The following is a 19,466-nucleotide window of genomic DNA, read 5'->3' as shown; positions in this document are numbered from 1 at the left end:
TCCAATTTTTTTTAGGGAACGTTCTAAATGTCAGGCTATAATGACACATCTACGTTAAAAATTGTAATCCACAAAAAATTAATTGGGCAGATATGATCACCTGTGTCATGTGCGCGCTTTTACTCCACGGCCCATTCAGTAGCTGAATTAATGACCAACTGTGGCTGTCCAAAGCGGAAACTTCGTTTCCTCGATGGTTATCACGTGCACAGGGCGATATCCGGTCGGCACGGACGTGTTAAACAGACAGCGGCTCCCTCGGACCAGCGGAAGCCAGAAGCCTTCGTGCACTGGACGCTGCAGCGATGGACAGATTCGCCATGCTCTTCCTGGCCCCCGCCACGTTACTGGCGCTCCAGAGCGGATTCGTGGGTTGCTTGGTGAGTAAAAATCCGTAAATGCATTTTTTCAGTGGCTTTATGCCTCCCAATAGAGTGCAAGAGTGCAATAAAGATTTACGTGATTATATAGCTGTTTCTGTTGGAGTATCTTTGTCCAACATTTATAATTTTGCGCTAGCGGACACTAACAAATTACTTTTTAATCTGATTTTTGCGTGTTTCGTTTCCAACCGACATCAGTCGCCTACGAGCATAATGCGAAATCTACATTTAATTTATGCGTTTACTACGTTCTTCGAAAATGGAAAACAAAGACTGCCCAGTTAGGATTAGACAATAACAGCAACAGCTTTGTTTGACGCTCTTGCTTGTCTACGGTACGGTTATTGTCGTTGTGGTCTTCAGTCCGAAGACTGGATTCATGCAGGTCTATCCTGTGCCTCTTCATCTACTAATAACTGCTACAATCTACATCCTTTTGAATCTGCTTACTGTATTCATCTCTTGGTCTCCCTCTGCGATTTTTACCCCCCCCCCCACTTTCCTCCAATACTAAACTGATGACCTCTTGATGTCTCAGAATGCGCCCTATCAACCGATTCCTTCTTTTGGTCTAGTTGTGCCACAAATTTCTTATTTCCCCAATTCTGTTCCATACCTCCTCATTAGTTACATGATCTACTCACCTGATCTTTCACCTTCTTCTGTAGCACCACACACTTCGAAAGCTTCTATTCTCTTCTTGGCTAAACTGTTTCTTGTCCACGCTTCGCTTCCATACATGGCAACACTACAGACATATACTTTAGGAAAAGATTTCCTAACACTTAAATCTAAATTCGATTTTAACAGATTTCTCTTCTTCAGAAATGCTTCTCTTGCTAATGCGTCTACATTTTATATCCTCTCTACTTCCGCCATTATCAGTTATTTTACTGCCCAAATAGCAAAACTCATCTACTACTTTAAATGTTTCGTTTCCTAGTTTAATACCATCAGCATCACCAGATTTAATTCGATTACATTCTATTATCTTTATTTTGCTTTTGTTTTTGTTCAATTTATATCCTCCTTTCAAGACACTGCCCATCCAGTTTAACTGCTCTTCCAAGCCCTTTGCTGTCTCTGCCAGAGATACATTGTCATTGGCAAACCCTAATGTTTTTATTTCTTTTCTCTGTACTTCAATTCCTACTCTAAATTTTTCTTTGGCTTCCTTTACTGCTTGTTCAGTGTAGTGACTGAATAACATCGAGGATAAGCTACAATTCTGTCTCACTCCCTTCTCAACCACTGCTTCCCTTTCATGCCTCTCGACTTTTATAACTCCGACTGGTTTCTGTACAAATTGTAAATAGCCTTTCGCTCCTTGTATTTTACTTCAGCTACGTTCAGAATTTCAAGGAGAGTATTCTAGTCAACAATGTCATTAGCTTTCTCTAAGTCTACAAATGCTATGAACGTAGGTTTGCCTTTCCTTAACCTGTCTTCTAAGATAAGCCGTACGATCAGTATTGCCTCGCTTGTTCCTACATTTCTTCGGAATCCAGACTGATGTACCCCGCGGAGAGCTACCAGTTTTTCCATTCTAGTTTCAGGTTCTGAGGATATGTTACAGCGAGCTCGGTTTCAAGAACTGAAAGAAGTAACGAAACAGCACAATTTTGAAATTTTATTGCATAAAAAGGAGTACATGGCATTTTGTCGTCCTGTTCGTCGGTTATTAATAACCAGTTCGTTAACCAGGCTAGCCAATTTACTATCCGTGGTCATACATTCCACCTTTTGGAGAACTTGGTATTGGAAAGATAATTGAAAAATTTAACGAGATGTGTAGTACAACAAGAAGAATACTAAGAAACAACCAAGGAAGGAAAGAACACTGAAGTTATACAAGATTACTGCGGCAACAACAACTTTACACGGGGCAGAAGCGTGGGACCACCGTAAAAGGCACAACAGGGTACAAGTAGGTAAAAACCTTTGAAGTGTGATTTCTTCAATCAGTTGTGGAGAGTGATGAAGAGGGATAGGAAAAGAAATGAAGACATACGGAAGATAATCAACATATGTAGCTTAAATTATCAGATATCGTTTCTTTCTTGCCCTAATGATGGCTGCGTGAAGCGTCAGTGACGAGTAGATTTAATTACGTCGCAGTAGCATTTGTAAAATTTTGCCCTGTATTTGCTACAAGAAGGTGTCCGATACGCCCTGGGGTGGGAGCAATATTGTCGTAGCCGGTTAAAATTATAGTTCCCTATGAAGCGTAAATTCTACAATTGTTAAACTTAATGCCATCGAGTGATAATTGCTGAACTATGGTACGATTAATCACTCTGATTTTTTATTACTTCATCGACAAGACACGCCGAGTGCAATGCGATCTCGTATTAACGGAAGTCATCATAACTGTTATCACCACCTCAGAATTCCCTAAGTAAAGGTGAACAGATTATAGTTTTAACTTAAATAATGCCTAATACGACTTTGGATTGCGACAACATTTTGTCCCGTTAGCTGCCAGTATTATACCTCGTATTAGTTTGCACAAAAAAGGATTAATTTCCTTTATTCACTTCCCAAAACCAATATAAAACCTTTTGATTTGTATTTTAAAATGGATCGTATCTGACTGCTATTAATTACAATACTACATGACCATAGTTTAAATCTTTTTAAATGCAGATACAAAAATTAATACAAGGATACTGCATCACTGCTTATTTATTCCTAAAACTTAAAATTGATATCATATTGAGTCATAGAAAAAAGCCTTAAATAACACTGATTCTCTGGCCATCTCCAACCTACATTTCCTACTCGAAAGAAGAAAAACCAAAATTGGAGCAAATTTTATATGGCTGCTCCACTTTTATATCTACAAAATAAAATATAAGACTAACTTCTATCCTTTTCAGATGTAGCTCCTTATAACCCGTATTCTTTACAAAAATGTTTTACATATTAGACTCGAACACCCTAGTCGACATCTGAAATCCGTATCACGCTCATTCGCGGACTTTACCGTAAAGTAATTTAGAAGTCTCAGGCTTATATTTCATGAATAATCTCACATAGTGTCTAAAACGGACGAATGAGCAATGCTTCGATTCTTTATAGTAGCCCTTACACTAACAGTCTTTAGTGCTAAGAGGCCAGCTGAAATTTATTTTTTACTTGTGACGTCGAGCGGTGGCGTTGAAGTCCGACAGGATCTGCGGGACGTATTCTTAACTGTTCTCGTTAGATGCCTCAGCCTTGACCTCCACTCCGCCTGGCTCCATAATACGAATGCAACACAACATTGACTCACAGAAAAAAATAATCTCTAATGAGAAGCTGGTCAGCTTGTTCAGTGGAAGTAAAAGGAATATATGTATAAGTGCCAAAGAAACTGGTATAGGCATGCGTATTCAAATACAGGGATATGTAAACAGGGGCAGAATGCGACGCTACGGTCGGTAACGCCTACATAAGACAAGTCCCTGGCGCAATCGTTAGATCGGTTACTGCTGCTACAAAGGCAGGTTATCAAGATTCAAGTGAGTTTGAACGTGGTGTTGTAGTTGGTGCACGAGCGATGGGACACAGTATCTCCGAGGTAGCGATGAAGTGGGGATTTTCCCGTAAGACCATTACACGACCGTAACGTGAATATCAGGAATCCGGTAAAACATCAAATCTCTGTCATCGCTGCGGCCGGAGAAACATCCTGCAAGAACGTGACCAACGACAACACAAGAGAATCATTCAACGACAGAAGTACAACCCTTCCGCAAATTGCTGCAGATTTCAATGCTCGGCCATCAACAAGTGTCAGCGTGCGAACCATTCAACGAAACATCATCGATATGGGCTTTCGGAGCTGAAGTCCCACTCGTTTACCCTTGATGATTGCACGACACAAAGCTTTACGCTTCCCCTCGGCCCGTCAACATCGACATTGGACTGTTGATGACTGGAAACATGTTGCCTAGTCGGACGAGTCTCGTATCGAGATTGTATCGAGCGGATGGATGTGTACGAGTATGGAGACAACCTCGTGGATCCATGGATCCTTTATGTCAGCAGCGGACTGTTCAAGCTAGTGGAGGCTCAGTAATGGTGTGAGGTGTGTGCAGTTGGAGTGATATGAGACCACTGATATGCGTAGGCACGACTGTGACAGGTGACACGTACGTAAGCATCCTGTCTGATCACCTGTATCAATTCATGTCAATTGTGCATTCCGATGGATTTGGGCAATTCTAGAAGGACAATGCGGTACCCAACACATCCATATTGCTACAGAGTGGCCCAAGGAACACTCTTCTGAGTATAAACACTTCCGCTGGCCGCCAAACTCCCAGACATGAACATTAGTGAGCATATCTGGGATGCCTTACAACGTGCTGTTCAGAAGAGACGTGCTCGCGGGGACCCTACACTATATTAGGTAGGTGTACCAGTTTCTTTGGCTCTTCAGTGGATATACAATTGAGATCCCTAGTCTAAAATGGTATCTTACAAAATGACAAAATCTAAGATTATCGTCAGAGTCGGAGATCTGTTACAGAAAGGGTGAGCGATAAATGCTTGCCGAGATCGGTTTGCAGGTATAAACCTAAAGTTCTTTAGCGTAGGCTGTCCAGAAAGAATATGGAAAGTCAAGTTCCCAGAAAGTCGAAGGGCCTATTGCATGATGAAGGTAATCATGAGCAGTATCCATAACTATCAATTTCTTTCTTATTGTTGACCTGAAAGTTTGCTGGGTATGGTACCGCGTCATATTGTGTAAAACTAGTGCTGGAGAAAATCAACTTTGCGGCCACGGTTGCAGCGGTCTTCTTCAGTGTCTACTGGTGCGTTCTAGCTATGCACTGTTCCTTATATTTTGTTATTACTGTTCATTGCGCAGGCAGTTACCTCATAAAATTAAAAAGATTGTTCATTTCATTGGTCGCTTAAAGAAGAAGGAGAGGGAACTTTATTTTAATAGGTTACTGCGGTGGAGAGCAGCGTAACCACTGTTGTGTGTTGGCTCTTGTATTATGTGCCATGATCGGTGGTCACCGGCGAATGAGAAGTTGGCCGCAGAAGCCTATGCAATTATATTCTTTCTTCTAATTATTAAGAATTACATAAAACAGTTATAAGCGTTATAAAAGCAGCATGTCACGAATTTTGCCTCAGATTCATGAGATTGCGAAAAACCAATAGAAAAATCAACTGAAATGCTATTTGTTTTCAAGAAACTGCTGCCTTTCTTCTGCCATAACTGGAGTAATCTTCTCGATTTATCGCAATAAATAGGTTGATTTAGCTGCCCCTGCCGCTGTCATTTGATGCTACCCGCAATGTTGTAGCTGGTTTTCACAAACCACGCGCGAGATTTTCGTATTCTGTTGCTTGCTACACGTAAACTATTAGTCCTACAAAAGAAATAAATAAAGATTCTTTGTAGAAAATTTAATGTAGTTACATACTGTACTACGATATGTTTTCGATAGCGGCTGTAGTTGTCGAGTTATTCAAGAAAAACGTGCAGAAGTGACCTTCAAAGGCACCCACATTCAGTGCTCACCAGACAGGATTTCTAGGGTGTTATTCATGACACTCTCTTCCATCATTGTACAAATATTTGCCACTGCATGAATTATTTTCCTCATTCGACCCTTTTTCGTCCTCATTATCTGGCCTTATTACGCCACTAGCTTAGTGGAGCATTTACAAATTCTAAAATTGACGTTTGTGTACATTTTTCCTAACAGTTTCATGAGTTTTAACAGCAGAAAATAAATAAGTTCATCGTTGTATTAGATTAGATTAATTATTCGTTCCATAGATCCACAAAAGAAGGGATCCTCCTGGGTGTGGAACATTTCAGATAAACACATTACAAAAATATAATTATAAAAACTTGAGTTTCATTAATTTTAATGATCCTCAGTCAATAAACAGTAAAATTATGTACATGAATTAAAATTAAACTTCTAATTTTTACAGGCTTAATACTTATATCTGCTTTCATTAAATCCATCATTAACACAGTAGCTAGTTACTTGGCTATTACAACCAAGTATTGTCAAAAATTAAAGTAAATTATTCATTTCAATGATCCTCAGTTAAGAACAGTCAAATTATGTACAAGATTTAAAATTTAACTTCCACTATTTACAGACTTAAGACTTGCATCTGCTTTCCATACATCCATTATTCACATGGTAGGTAGTTACATGGCTGTTACAACCAAGTATTGTCAAAAATTAAAGTATAATAAATTTTCATTAAAATGGTCTACTGCACTTGTTGAGAAGTTCATGGATGGAATAGAAGGAGTTGGCCACCAAAAATCTTTTAAGTTATGTTTAAATTGTGCATTGTCTGAAACTAAACTCTTAATGGTTGCTGGTAACTTATCGAAAATATGCGTTGCTGAATACTGGACTCCTTTCTGGGCAAGAGTAAGTGATTTTAAATCTTTATGTATATTGTTCTTACTCCTAATATTGATACTGTGTACTAAGGAGTTAGTTGGAAAAAGAGATGTATTATTTACAACAAACTTCATTAAGGAATAAATATACTGAGAAGCTGTGGTTAGTATGCTCAATTCTTTGAATAGGTTTCCACATGATGTTCTTGGATTTACACTACACATTACTCTTATTATATGTTTCTGTACTCTAAAAATTTTTTCTTGGTTTGTGGAGTTACCCCAAAATATGGTACCATATGACATAATGGACTGAAAATAAGCAAAATATGCCAGTTTTTTAGATATTTATATCTCCTATGTCTGACATCATTTGAATTGCAAACACAGACTTATTTAGGTTCTTTAGCAGTCCATTAGTATGTAGCTCCCAACTGAATTTACTATCAAGTTGTAATCTCAAGAATTTTACACTCTCAACTTCTATTTTGATATCATCATATTTTATATACACACTAAAAGAAAATCTCTTGGAAGTTCTGAACTGCATATAGTGGGTCTTTTCAAAGTTTAATGACAGTGAATTAGCTATGATCCACTTACTAATGTCAGTAAAAATTTGATTAGCTGCCCTTTCTAAATTTATATTTGATTTACTATTTATTGCAATGTTTGTATCATCTGCAAATAAGACAAACTTGGCATTCGGTAATGTAACAGATGATTGGTCATTAATATAAACAATAAAATGTCATGGACCTAGTATGGAACCTTTGGGGAACACCACATGTAATTCCTTCCCAGTCAGATAATGTCTGATTACCTACTGCTGTAGTGTTACATAATGACACACTTTGTTTTCTATTAGTAAGATATGATTGAAACCACTTTGCAGCAGTACCAGTGATGCCATAATATTTTAATTTACTTAAAAGAATGCTGTGATTCATAAAGTCAAAAGCCTTTGACAGGTCACAGAATATGCCAGCTGCCTCTAGTTTTTTGTCTAATGAATTAAGGACTTTTCATTGTAAGTGTAAATATCCTTTCCAATATCAGAATTCTTATGAAACCCAAACTGTCATTTTGCCAGTATGTTATTTTCACTAAGGTGCTTAAGTAAATGCTTGAACATATTCTTTTCTAAGGTTTTTGAAAAAGCTAGCGAAAGTGAGATTGGTCAGTAAGTTGATGGCCTTTCTTTGTCCCCTTTCTTGTGGAGAGGTATAACTTCAGCATATTTAAGGCAGTCCAGGAATGTTCCTGTGATAAGTAATTGATTACACAAATAAGTTAAGATATGACTAAGCTCATATACACACTCTTTTGTTAACTTCGTTGATGTGATATCATAACCACTAGAATGCTTTGATTTCGAGAACTTTATGATGGATTCTACTTCTTTGGGTGAAGTAAGCATCAATTCCATTTTACTGAGATTGCTTGTGTGCACTGGTCTCAGATATTCCATTGCATTATTCACTGAACCTAACAACCACATCCTATCAGTAACAGAGACAAAATACTTGTTTAATTGGTTTGTAACACAACATGCATTTGTTACCAGGGTTTCTCTTATTTTTAGAGCTTTTTGTTCCTCCTCGTTTCTGGCCCTACCTGCTTCTAACTTAACTATATCCCATATTGTATTTATTTTATTGCTGGATGTATTTATCTTCTTCTCATAATGCAGGTGTTTAGATTTCTGGATAACCTTCTTGAATATTTTGCAGTAATTTTTGTAATGAGCTGTAACGTTAGTATCAAAGATGTCCATACACATCAGATAGAGTTTCCTTTTTGTCTCACATGATATCTTTATCCCTTGTGTGATCCATGGTTTCTTATTAGACTTCTGCTTAATTTGAGTTACCTTCAGGGGAAAACAATTTTCAGATAAGGTGCTAACTTTATTAATGAATGTTTTGTATTTTCCGTTTGTGTCTTGGATGCTGTAAATATCCATCCAAATAATTTCTTTGAGCAGTCTCCTAAATTTCTGTTTTCGACTGTTTTATTGGCCTTCTGTACTCAGTTCTGATAGATGTTTTAACCTGACAATTTTCAAAATTTAATGTTAGATGTTGCATGTCATGGTCAGATAGCTCATTTACTACTGGTTTTGTAATGTGGCTTAGTTGCCTAGAATTTTGTATAAAGATATTATCAATGACAGTCTTAGAACATTTGTATACCCTAATTGGGAAATTTACAGTAAAAATTAAATTGAATGACGATGTAACTGATTTCAGTAACTGTTCACTGACAGTGTTTTTCTGGACATATATATTAAAATCACCAGCAACCACTAGTTCTTTGTTTTCTAATTTTAGATGAGAAAATAAATCTTCAAGGCCGTTTATAAACAGGTTGAAATTTCCTGAAGGCACTCTGTATATGGCTACTGTTATAAGGGACATATTATGAAATTCTATCTCTGTTGTACATGCTTCTAAGTGCTGCTCTAAGCAAAATTTATTTATGTCAATATTCTTAAATTTAAAACTGTTTTTAACAAATGTGGCAACTCCTCCTTTCTCCATATTTTGTCTACAGAAGTAAGAGGCCAACTTAAATTCTGTAAGGTTTAACATATCTATACCAGTGGTCACATGGAGTCAGATTATATCAACTGGGTTCGATCACTCTAATTCATCAATGCACATAAGTAGTTCATTAATTTTAGTTCTAAGCCCTCGAATATTTTGATGTACTAAAGATAGTTGGCATTTCATATTTACAGAGATGAAATTGGGTAGAAATAAAATTTCTGCTGATTGCTGTAAATTTTTAACCAACAGCTGTGTTTGCTGATCCAATGTGCCAGGATTATTCTGTTTGATTTCTTTCTCAAACTGAAGGTTCGTTTCAATCTTTACTTCTCTCAGAACTTGACTTCGTTCTGTCCTACCTATCTTAAAAAAGATACTAATCCAACACCTATGACCACTGGTACATTACCACTCATGGCAGTGCCTCCCCCTTACATTTCCTGGTATTAGCCCAGCCAGTTTACCCTTTCCTTTCCTGTTGAAGTGTAGGCCATGTCTACTATAATCCCACCTACTGAGAGAATCAACAGGAACCAAACAAATATGTGACCCTGCACCCAACCCAAGTAGCTGTTCCAACTCTAAATTAACTCTCCCGAGAGAAGAGTTTAAATGAGGTTGGTCATGGCGACTCAGAACAGACACAAACTTAACACTGGTATGTATCGTTGCTGATGCAATCTTTGCCAGGTAACACTCGAAATTGTACCCAGGATATGTGTTAATACTATTGCCCAGCCCACCCACAATAACCATGGTGTCTTCCTTGGTAAAATCTTTACAGAGTGAATCTAAATCCTCTGTCACCTGACCCAGACCAGCACTACGTTGTTGACCTGGTATTCTGATCCTAACTGATCCTGGAAAAGTTGGCCTACACCTCTGGCAGGTGAACTACCTACCAACAAAACTTTCTTTCTCTTTGCTGACTTCCCTACATTCTTATTCAATTTTCTACTGAAAGTTTGTTGCGACCTCTCTACAGCTACCTCTGTCTGACGCTCATGAGTTTCTAACTGAGGCAACAGATCAACTTATTCTTCACATTCACCACAAAGCTGTCTGAAAAAGTTCTATCTCTGTTCCTCCAGTTACCTGTTGCCACTTCCCACCTCTCTTTACCCTTCTCCCTCCTTAACCTGTTCAGATCTTCCCTAGCCTGCTCTAACTGTGCCTGAAGGACAGCAATTTTCCCCTCCTGTTCCACTACTTTCCTATCTCTGCTGCATATCCTACAGAAGCACTGATGAGTCTGATCCACTTCCCCATTTCCTACGCCGCTATAGTCACCCCAATGGAAAAAACTACTGCAGTCATCACACCAAACCCCGGAGCTAACAATTCTACGGCACGTCAGACAGTTTACACTCATGGTAAAAATCTTACTTTAGCGAGAATAAGTCAAATTAAATTACTGAAAAACAAGAAAACACGTTTATGAAAGATTAGGCCTAGTCTCAATTGCACGTAAACAAACTATTTTAGTGACAATAAGTTAGATTACCGAAAAAAGAAGAAAAACACGTTTACCAAAATTAGGCCTATTCGCAACTGTATGTAAACAAAGCTACTACCGTATGTGCAAATTTTCCAAATACCGGAACTTAAAATTTACACTGTGTTTCGCAAAATAAGAGTCAGACATCAAAGGGATACCCTTTTCTTAACTTGCTGGAACGGAACAGAACAATTAAATGAGATTCTATAAGTTTTTCTGCCCTAAAATGTATGCGAGAAGACGATCGTAACCTTACTTTATGTTCCTTTCGCGTTTTCTGCAATAATACCTTTAATAGTAAGCTTGCAAAACACACTAATACACCTATTAAACTAGTTTCCTGAACTAAACTGAGTTTTATTACAGTCTAAACCACTTATCTGTATGGCAGCACAAAACTCACGTGTCTCGCCTGGTGCAGAGCTACCCATCAGGCCTTCTGACTACGAAGCTACTGTTCATGTGAGGGTTAGGTTTGAATCGACTTGTGGTGTTAATAAGTTTTGGCATAACGTTTTACGTTCATTACCCTCACGGGTAGGTGTAAAGTAATAAAGTTTACAAAGTAGCCGACTATGCTGTTGGAGTAATAGCCCAATCAATAGCGACCAAAAGAGGTTGGGAGGATTTCGTGTAATCGGAAATTTTTTTTCAGTGCTAGGAGGGAGTGGCACAAGTATTAGAATAGGGCCAAAACAAGAGATCCTTACTGATGGGGGATGAGTGTGGGGTGGAGATGCATTTGAACGTCACTTTTTTACGTTTTTCTTGAATAACTCGAAAACCATGTCCTTTAGCGAAAACGAATCTCAGTACAAAATTTAGCTGCATTAAATTTCCTGCAGAACTGTCCTGCTCATTTTTTTTCTTTAGGACTAATAGCTTGCACATAGTTTAAGGCGGCCAGCTATAACATCGCGGGTTGCATAAAACGACGGCGGTAGGGGCAGCTGAATCACCTTGTATAGTCCGCAAGGAAACACTGAGTAAAGTCTCTAGATATAACCTTCTGTTTAGTGACGTTTACTTGTACGTAATCTTTGAAATGTGATTTTGGAAATTACCTGTGAACGTACACTTTAATTATAGATCGTGCAGGCACATTTTTATGATGTAACTAAACGCATCGCCGTCAGCTAAGATATACATTAACTGTTGACTGGGATTGGATTTTCTTCACGTCTTTACATCTTTGAAATATACTTTTGGAAGTTACCTGTGAATATGCACTTTAATCACAGATCGTGGAGGCACATTTTTATGATGTAACTAAACGCATCGCCATCAGCTAAGATATACATTATCTGTTGACTGGGATTAGATTTTCTTCATGCCTTTGGACACTTGCACAGGACTCAATACAATATGTTGCATTACACACCTTCATTGAGTGTGTTCCCAATTTTCGCGGTTGGTAGAAGCTGAATTTTTAAATCGTGCTCAGAGTGAGTAATAGTAAGTAAAACAAGCTGCTAACAGTGAAAATTGGGCTATTTTGTATGGTTATGACTAAGCTTTATCATTGGTTCCCAGAAAACATATAAAAACAGACTATTTATCTTGTAAAAACTGTCTGCTTTTAGTACAGTATTAATGTGTCACGCGCATTTTGGTCTACTGTCATCACTGTAACGTACGGGCACACACAAATGAATAAGCTGAAGTTTGCAAGTGAATGAAATTGGCTGCGATTAGTTCATGTGAGATTTGATAGAGGAACTTTTAACTTGTAGCTAAGTCCTTTTATCTACGAAGTAAGAAAAAGGTGTCGACATTCTAATGTAGATGTACTTAGCTTTCTATAGCTTCTTTAAAAAGGAAATTTGTTTATTTACTAATTCATTAATAAGAAGAATAACCATGAGTTTCTAAGATTGATATATTACTGTCTTGGGCCATTTTACTATTTTAAGAGCCTCTCCGTCCGTTAATTTCCTTTTTTGAAATTTAAGTGATAACTGGGTTTATGATCATACGTGAGTTTGCTGAAGGGACATGTCGTTTCTTTGTTATTGATATATTTGTCCTACTAACAAGGAACTCCTTGCGGGACCTTAGTTTATCCCGGTGTATACAATGTTCAAATAAATGTAAATAACATATAATAAATATTGTGGTAATATGACGTGAAGTGCCGGCCACTGTGGACGAGCGGTTCTAGGTGCTCCAGTATGGAACCGCGCGACCGCTACGGTCGCAGGTCCGAATCCTGTCTCTGGCATGGAAGTGTGTAATGTCCTTAGGTTAGTTAGGTTTAAGTAGTTCTAAGTTCTATGGGACTGATGACCCATAGTGCTCAGAGCCATTTGAACCATTTTATGAAGTGTGTTTTTCGACCACATCTAAGATCAGGATATTTTTAGCTTCCGTAAAGAATGATTTTGGTTTGCGTAAGGCGGATGTCTACAGTATTCTTTGCAATTGTATCATGTCATATATTGGCCCGACTATCAGGACTGTGTAGGACCGGTGTACTGAGCATAAGCGGCACACACGCTTACAAACAGACGAGAAAATCCGCCATTGCAGAACATTGTCTTGACACTGGTCATCCTATAGAATATAACAACACGGAGATTCTGGCATGTAGTTCCAGCTATTGGAATAATGTTATTAAGGAAGCCTTTGAAATTGAATTAGCAAGGCACCTTATAAATAGAGATGGTGGTTTTTCTTTGAATTCTGCGTGGAATCCTGATCTCTCACTTATGAAAAAAAAAAAAAAAGAGGAACAGAGTTTATGCTACTTCACCCTTTGATTATTAATTTCACTGTCGATTATTTCTGAGGTCGGTTATCTTTGGTTTGTGATGGCGCTAGTGTTTACAGTGTGTATCTATGTTGTCTTTATGGACTTTCTGCGCAAACCGAGGTTTTAAATTCCCTTGCACAACGCTTACTTGCTGCAGTGCCTTGAAAATGGCAGTGTGAGCTCCTGCCGAAATATCGGCGGTTGTCGACACCGTCACCCGGCTGCATTCCTGTAAGATTTTTGGACAAGGAACGCCTTCAGTGAGAGATCGCAAAAGGCCATGTTTACAGCATTCGACACCCTGCATATTGTTTACCAACCAACCACAATTTTGACTGTTAATAGCAACAGGAAGCAGAACTGGAGGTATCCATTGGCGAACACAGTATAAAGGTACGGAGCGTGGTTCAACTGCTCGGTGGTACAGTGACAGTGGTGCTGATACAGCATAGCAATGGCAACGATAAACAAAGCAAACAATTGATTATATCCACAACAACAATTGTCGAAGCTGTCAGTTTGTCAGAAAGGAATCCAAGGAATTTCGCAGAGTGAGAACTGGCAGATGAAATACTAGCGTTTTTGCGAGGTGAGGCAGTGGAATGTGTGGCTTCGCATACGCTCGAGTGTGCGGACAGTGTACATGAGGAGTACAATGATGACGATACATGCTTAACAAGTGAAAGTGATACTGAAACAAGTGTCCTTGTCGGATGGGGAGCTACAAATGTCGTCTCCAGTGAAACGTAGTAAAGGACAATCGTTGTCCAAGGACGTGGTACTAAACATAATTACGGACATGGAAGACCTTCCGCAACTTAGTAAAAAACAGTTATGAACAGATGTCGAATAAATCCGCAGCAGTATGACTGTGTACGATTAAGAAAAAGCTATGGATATTCAAGGGAGGGCAAGAGGCACTTGTTCCACAAACTGCTGTTTGCGCTTTTCAAGGATGCTCGATACAGTTCACGGGATTTCCACGACAGTGATCTATTACGTTATGCACATCACACTGTGCGCTACGTAGATTACAATGACTTGAAGGAAAGCAGTGGATGGCTGCATAACTTCAAACAGTACTACAGAAATGGAAGACGCAAGATAACGAAATTTCAAAGTGTCAACTTGACGATGCACAGCAAACTGTGGAATCGGCCCGAGATAAACAAATTTATCCCATCATTCAGTAAGTAATTTGTTTTCAGTTCCGACCAATCGGTATATATATGAGAGGTACCAAGAGGTATCAAGACCAACTAACATCAATGCCTTACCGCATTCTTATACAATTATGCCGACCGCTTATCTGGATGGTAAATCGGCTGAAAAGTTATTTCTTGTGCTGCGAGATGCAGGAGGTGCTCTGCCCCCTACGATTCTTTCTCGTGTGCGTGATTTTATAAGAGCAGTAGGGAATATTTACGTCAAGAGTGAGAAAATGGGTGTAAGAGAACTATAACTATGGTATGAGCACTGCTTTTCGCCAATATCTGGTCAAAATAGCTTGCTTTTGCTATCATACTTTTTTTAGAGCAAACTAACCCTCCCGAAAAGTGTGTCACATCGCAGTTCATACCATGTGGAACGAATGGACAAATACAGCCTCCGGATTTTTTTTTCCTGTGCCTATAAAACATATTGTCGCATTGTCTGCAGCTACGGCATAAAGGATAGCTAGTTAAGCTCCACGGTATACTACTCGCATTCGGTTGCATGCCATCACATTCCATCATTTCTCATCATCCCGCTACACCAATATGATTCTATATGCTTTCTTTAAGAGAGAATACCTAGCTGAACGTCCTGCGGGGTTTGTAACTCCAAGGGAGGTCGTCTTCAGTCTCGATGGTGCGAATATTTGTGTTCACTGTGGCGCGCATTTTTCATTCGGTGTTCATGGTGCAAGACAATGGCTTGTTTTCAACATTTCTTGAATGTCGACGATGTCCATTTTGTAGGGCATACTTCCCATAGAAGGTTGATCTCTGCTCCTCCCGCACACTCATTTGCTGTCGCCATTCTGATGTACATGGTGAGTCATTAGGAGCTAATATTTTTCCTGTCATAATTGTTAACACGGCGCTTTCAAACGAGCGTTACTAATGACGGGATTTGCGACCTCGCATTCAAGGGGTTCCGTGCAAGAATTATTCATCCTGGTTAATAAATGAAAATGGAATTCTTAAAGTATGCAATAAAGTAATAGCTGGAAACACTGGGCAGTTGAAGACAGTTATAATGGAGTGCAGGTTTACGTTATTGTTGTTGTCTTCTGGAGACTGATCTGATGCAATTTCCCACGATAGTCTATCCTGTGCAGGCCTCTGCGTCTCTGCCTCGCTGCTGCAACCAACATCCATTCGAACACACTTGTTAGTCAATCCTCGATCATTCTCTACAAGTCTTAGCCCATACTCTTCCCTTCATTACCAAAGTGACGATTCCTTGATGTATCAGTATGTTTCCTATCAATTGATCCATTCTTTTACGTTTTGTAAATAGGTGTAAATAATAAGCTCAACAACAACAAGCGAAGGGTTACAAATGTGTTTCTTTTTGTGCACGCGTACTGTTGTATTCTTCCAATTTCCAGATGATAAATGAGTATAAGACTGAATACCGTTGTGTGACAGAAGAAGAAATATCATCAAAATGAGGAATTTAGTAATATGATATTGTGGTACTACCTTCGTAAATAATCGTAAAATATAACACGAAAAAATGGTAAGTTTCAAATTGCCAGTAACACCAGTGACACACACACACACACACACACACACCACACACACACCACACACACACACACACACACACACACACACACACACACACACACTTCAGTCCGGAACCGCGCGACTACTACGGTCGCAGGTTCGAACCCTGCCTCGGGCATGGATGTGTGTGATGTCCTTAGGTTAGTTAGGTTTAAGTAGTTCTAAGTTCTGGGGTACTGATGACGTCAAATGTTACGTCCCATAGTGCTCAGAGCCATTTCAACACACACACACACACACACACACACACACACAGAGAGAGAGGCACACGAAATCACAGAAACAGAAATAACAAAGGTGTTTTCTCCGCTGTTACCTCCGTTATTGACACATTGATCACAGTGTGCGACCAGAGTCTTCATTCCCTCGTAGAAGTTCGTCTGTTGTGCTGGAACTAGCTGGTGCAAAGTACTTAAATTTCTCATAACGGATTTCTAAGTAACTTTCTTCTCAGAGAGGTGGTCTTCCACTTCGCTGTTTGCCATTCAGACACGTTTGACCACACTGGAAGTTTCTTCGCTACCTACCACTGCATCATGTCGGTGCCTTATTACCGCACGGTTGCACCAACTCAGGATGGGTTGTTGCGACGTTGTTCCCCTTCCAATGCAGAAAACAAATTGCCGCACGATACACCACTTTATCAGTGGACTGCGCTATTTCGTTTCCGTTGCACTAGCGGCGTGCTACGATACTTTGGTGTGGGTACTCGACTGAGTACCAGGACTTCAGACACGGGCAGCAAAAAACAAAAATGTAACTACATAACTTTAGTGTTTCAAGGTGATAATTATAACTTTATGACTACCTCTTATCTACGCTGTTTGATAGATTTAGGTGACGAAACCCACTAACAGGGGGGGGGGGGGGGTTCTATATCCTGGCAGAATACAACAAATTAAACAAGCTTGCCAGAAGATGTTCACTAGCAACTTTTCTCACAACACCTGTCACGTCTCTGACGAAACCCACTAACAGCGGAGGGTTATATATCCTGGCAGAATACAACAACTTAAACAAGCATTCCAGATGATGTTCACTAGCAACTGTTTCCTCACAACACCTGTCACCTCTCCCGCTTATTGCTCCCACCTCCGTTGTACAATGTACAGGTACGTAATTTCGTCGAGATCAAAGAAATAAAGGTAAAGAATCAACACCTCTGAAAATGCAGTATTCACTGTCATGCCCCATTGTAGTTACCGTCGCAAGCACATATCGTACAGAAATAGAGAAATGTCCTACCAGTAACCGTTTTAGTCTTGTGTCTCAACACCACTGCTCATGTTATGAGATGATTCTTTACTATTACTGCTCACCTCTTTCATTGTTGCAGTACTATCTTTTGTTTTATTTGATGACTAGCTGGCTGCTTACCGATAACTGATTGCTTAGTGGGGTCAAAAGGGACCACACTGCGAGGTCATTCGTCCTTTCTGCCTTATATGTTCAAAGCATAAGGATTCAATCTTTCATGGTTTCATCTGAAATACTCCTGAGGTTAGAATATTTTCGTTATTATTTCCCATATCAGGGTTTCGAATTTGTCTTGCTCAGTTTGAGATTCTTATCTAAGTTATTCCTACTTTTTCCTGAACAATTCCATAACATCCTGTATTATCTGGGTGCTCTCTTAGATTAAGAAGAGTGAGAGAGAGCCAATGTCCCAAGCTGAAACATTGTTGAGAGTTAAAAGTGACCTAAAGACTTATAATTTTTACTCAAAGACTAGATGGTGGCACTACACTGACACCCCTCCCCCCTTCCCATCCTCCATGAAGTAGACCCAATCCCTTAGGTTTTGCTGTGACCCGGTTCTCTATTGCAATTGCCACTTCCCCTTAATATGTAAAACAAGTACGTAACACTAAATCTGTTGACATGTGGAATAATCGGGTCTACTGCCAGATGTTTATGTCGCTCTGGCACAATATTTCAGCCACGTAACTCGTTGCCTTCTTCAGGTGCTACCTGAGAGTGCTGTATTGGAGGATCTTGTCCAGTATCCATGCCCAGAGGGCGCTGGGTGCTCTCTCTGCCGTCTGCGCCTGCCAGGCGCTGCCTGTAATGTGTTGTCTCTTCCCCGGTGCTCCCTCGGACGTCCGCGCCCGACTTGGTCGCCGTCTGTGGCAGCTGTCTGCACGGGGTACCGACGTCGCACGGAGTCCTCCTCCGTTCATACCTAGCCGAGCGGTCCTTCCATGTCAGGCTGGACGACGGGACATCCACCCATCGACACATCCTTGCTGGAGTGCCGCAGGGGTCCGTCCTTGGGCCCCTATTGTACTCCCTATACACCGCCGACGCTCCGCGCGTGACGCCGGTGAAGTTGGCGCTATACGCCGACGACACTGCGCTGTTCGTGCGGAGCATGAAGGCGGTCGAGATGCGACGTCTTCTCCAACGAGGTTGCGAGGCCCTATGCGCCTGGTAGACCAAGTGGCGCCTCAAGCAAAACGCGGCGAAGAGCCAGGCAGTGGTGTTCACGAGACGACCACTGCCGCCCGATCTTCCGCCAGTCACCATCATGGGCAGCCCCATCCCATGGAGCAAGACTGGCCGCTACCTGGGTGTCACATTGGACCACAAGCTGACATGGATGCCGCACATCGAGGACGTTAGGGGCAGAGCAATAGGGCGCCTAAGCGTTCTGTACCCTCTGCTCAAACCGTCGTCTGCCTTGCCTCCCCACCACGGCATCACGCTGTACCTGGTGCTGGTTCGTCCAGTGCTGGAATATGCGGCCGTGGTGTGGGGCAACGCGGCCGAAACACACATCAGCAAGCTGCAGAGGGTACAGAACAGGGCGCTCAAGCTCGCTCTGCGCCTGCCGAGGTTATACTCGACCGCTCGGCTACACGAGCAGACCGGAATCCCCCTCCTCCGCGACTGCTTCAAGCAATCGGCGCGGGCCTTCTATGAGCGGACCGAACGGTCCGAAAACCGGCTCATCAGGGATCTGGGCCACCCTGCACATTACAGGCCAGCAACACGTTGGCCTGACCTGCTGCGGAAGTGAAAACTTCCGCAACAGAGACAGGACATCTACATCCAGGAAAACCTAGAGGCCAATCCATGAAGAGAGGCAGTACTTCCGAAACGTAAGGTTTACGCAGGAATAGCAGTAG

The 19,466-nt window shown here is 40.6% G+C and overlaps 1 protein-coding gene across 1 annotated transcript in view; it reads left to right on the top strand.

The window, feature by feature from the left end:
• The first annotated feature begins 257 nt into the window (after positions 1-257).
• The window catches only part of LOC126484313 (uncharacterized), a 73,309-nt gene continuing 54,100 nt past the window's right edge, over positions 258-19,466 (top strand). The window contains exon 1 of the mRNA XM_050107750.1: positions 258-380. Coding sequence (XP_049963707.1) covers positions 306-380 — 75 coding nt within the window. The 5' untranslated portion in view covers positions 258-305. The remainder of the gene's footprint in view (positions 381-19,466) is intronic.

The sequence above is a fragment of the Schistocerca serialis genome, chromosome 6 (genome assembly GCF_023864345.2).
Source record: "Schistocerca serialis cubense isolate TAMUIC-IGC-003099 chromosome 6, iqSchSeri2.2, whole genome shotgun sequence".
NCBI lineage: Eukaryota > Metazoa > Arthropoda > Insecta > Orthoptera > Acrididae > Schistocerca > Schistocerca serialis.
The sequence above is the reverse complement of the archived record's forward strand: the minus strand, read 5'-3'. Positions and strand labels throughout refer to the sequence as shown.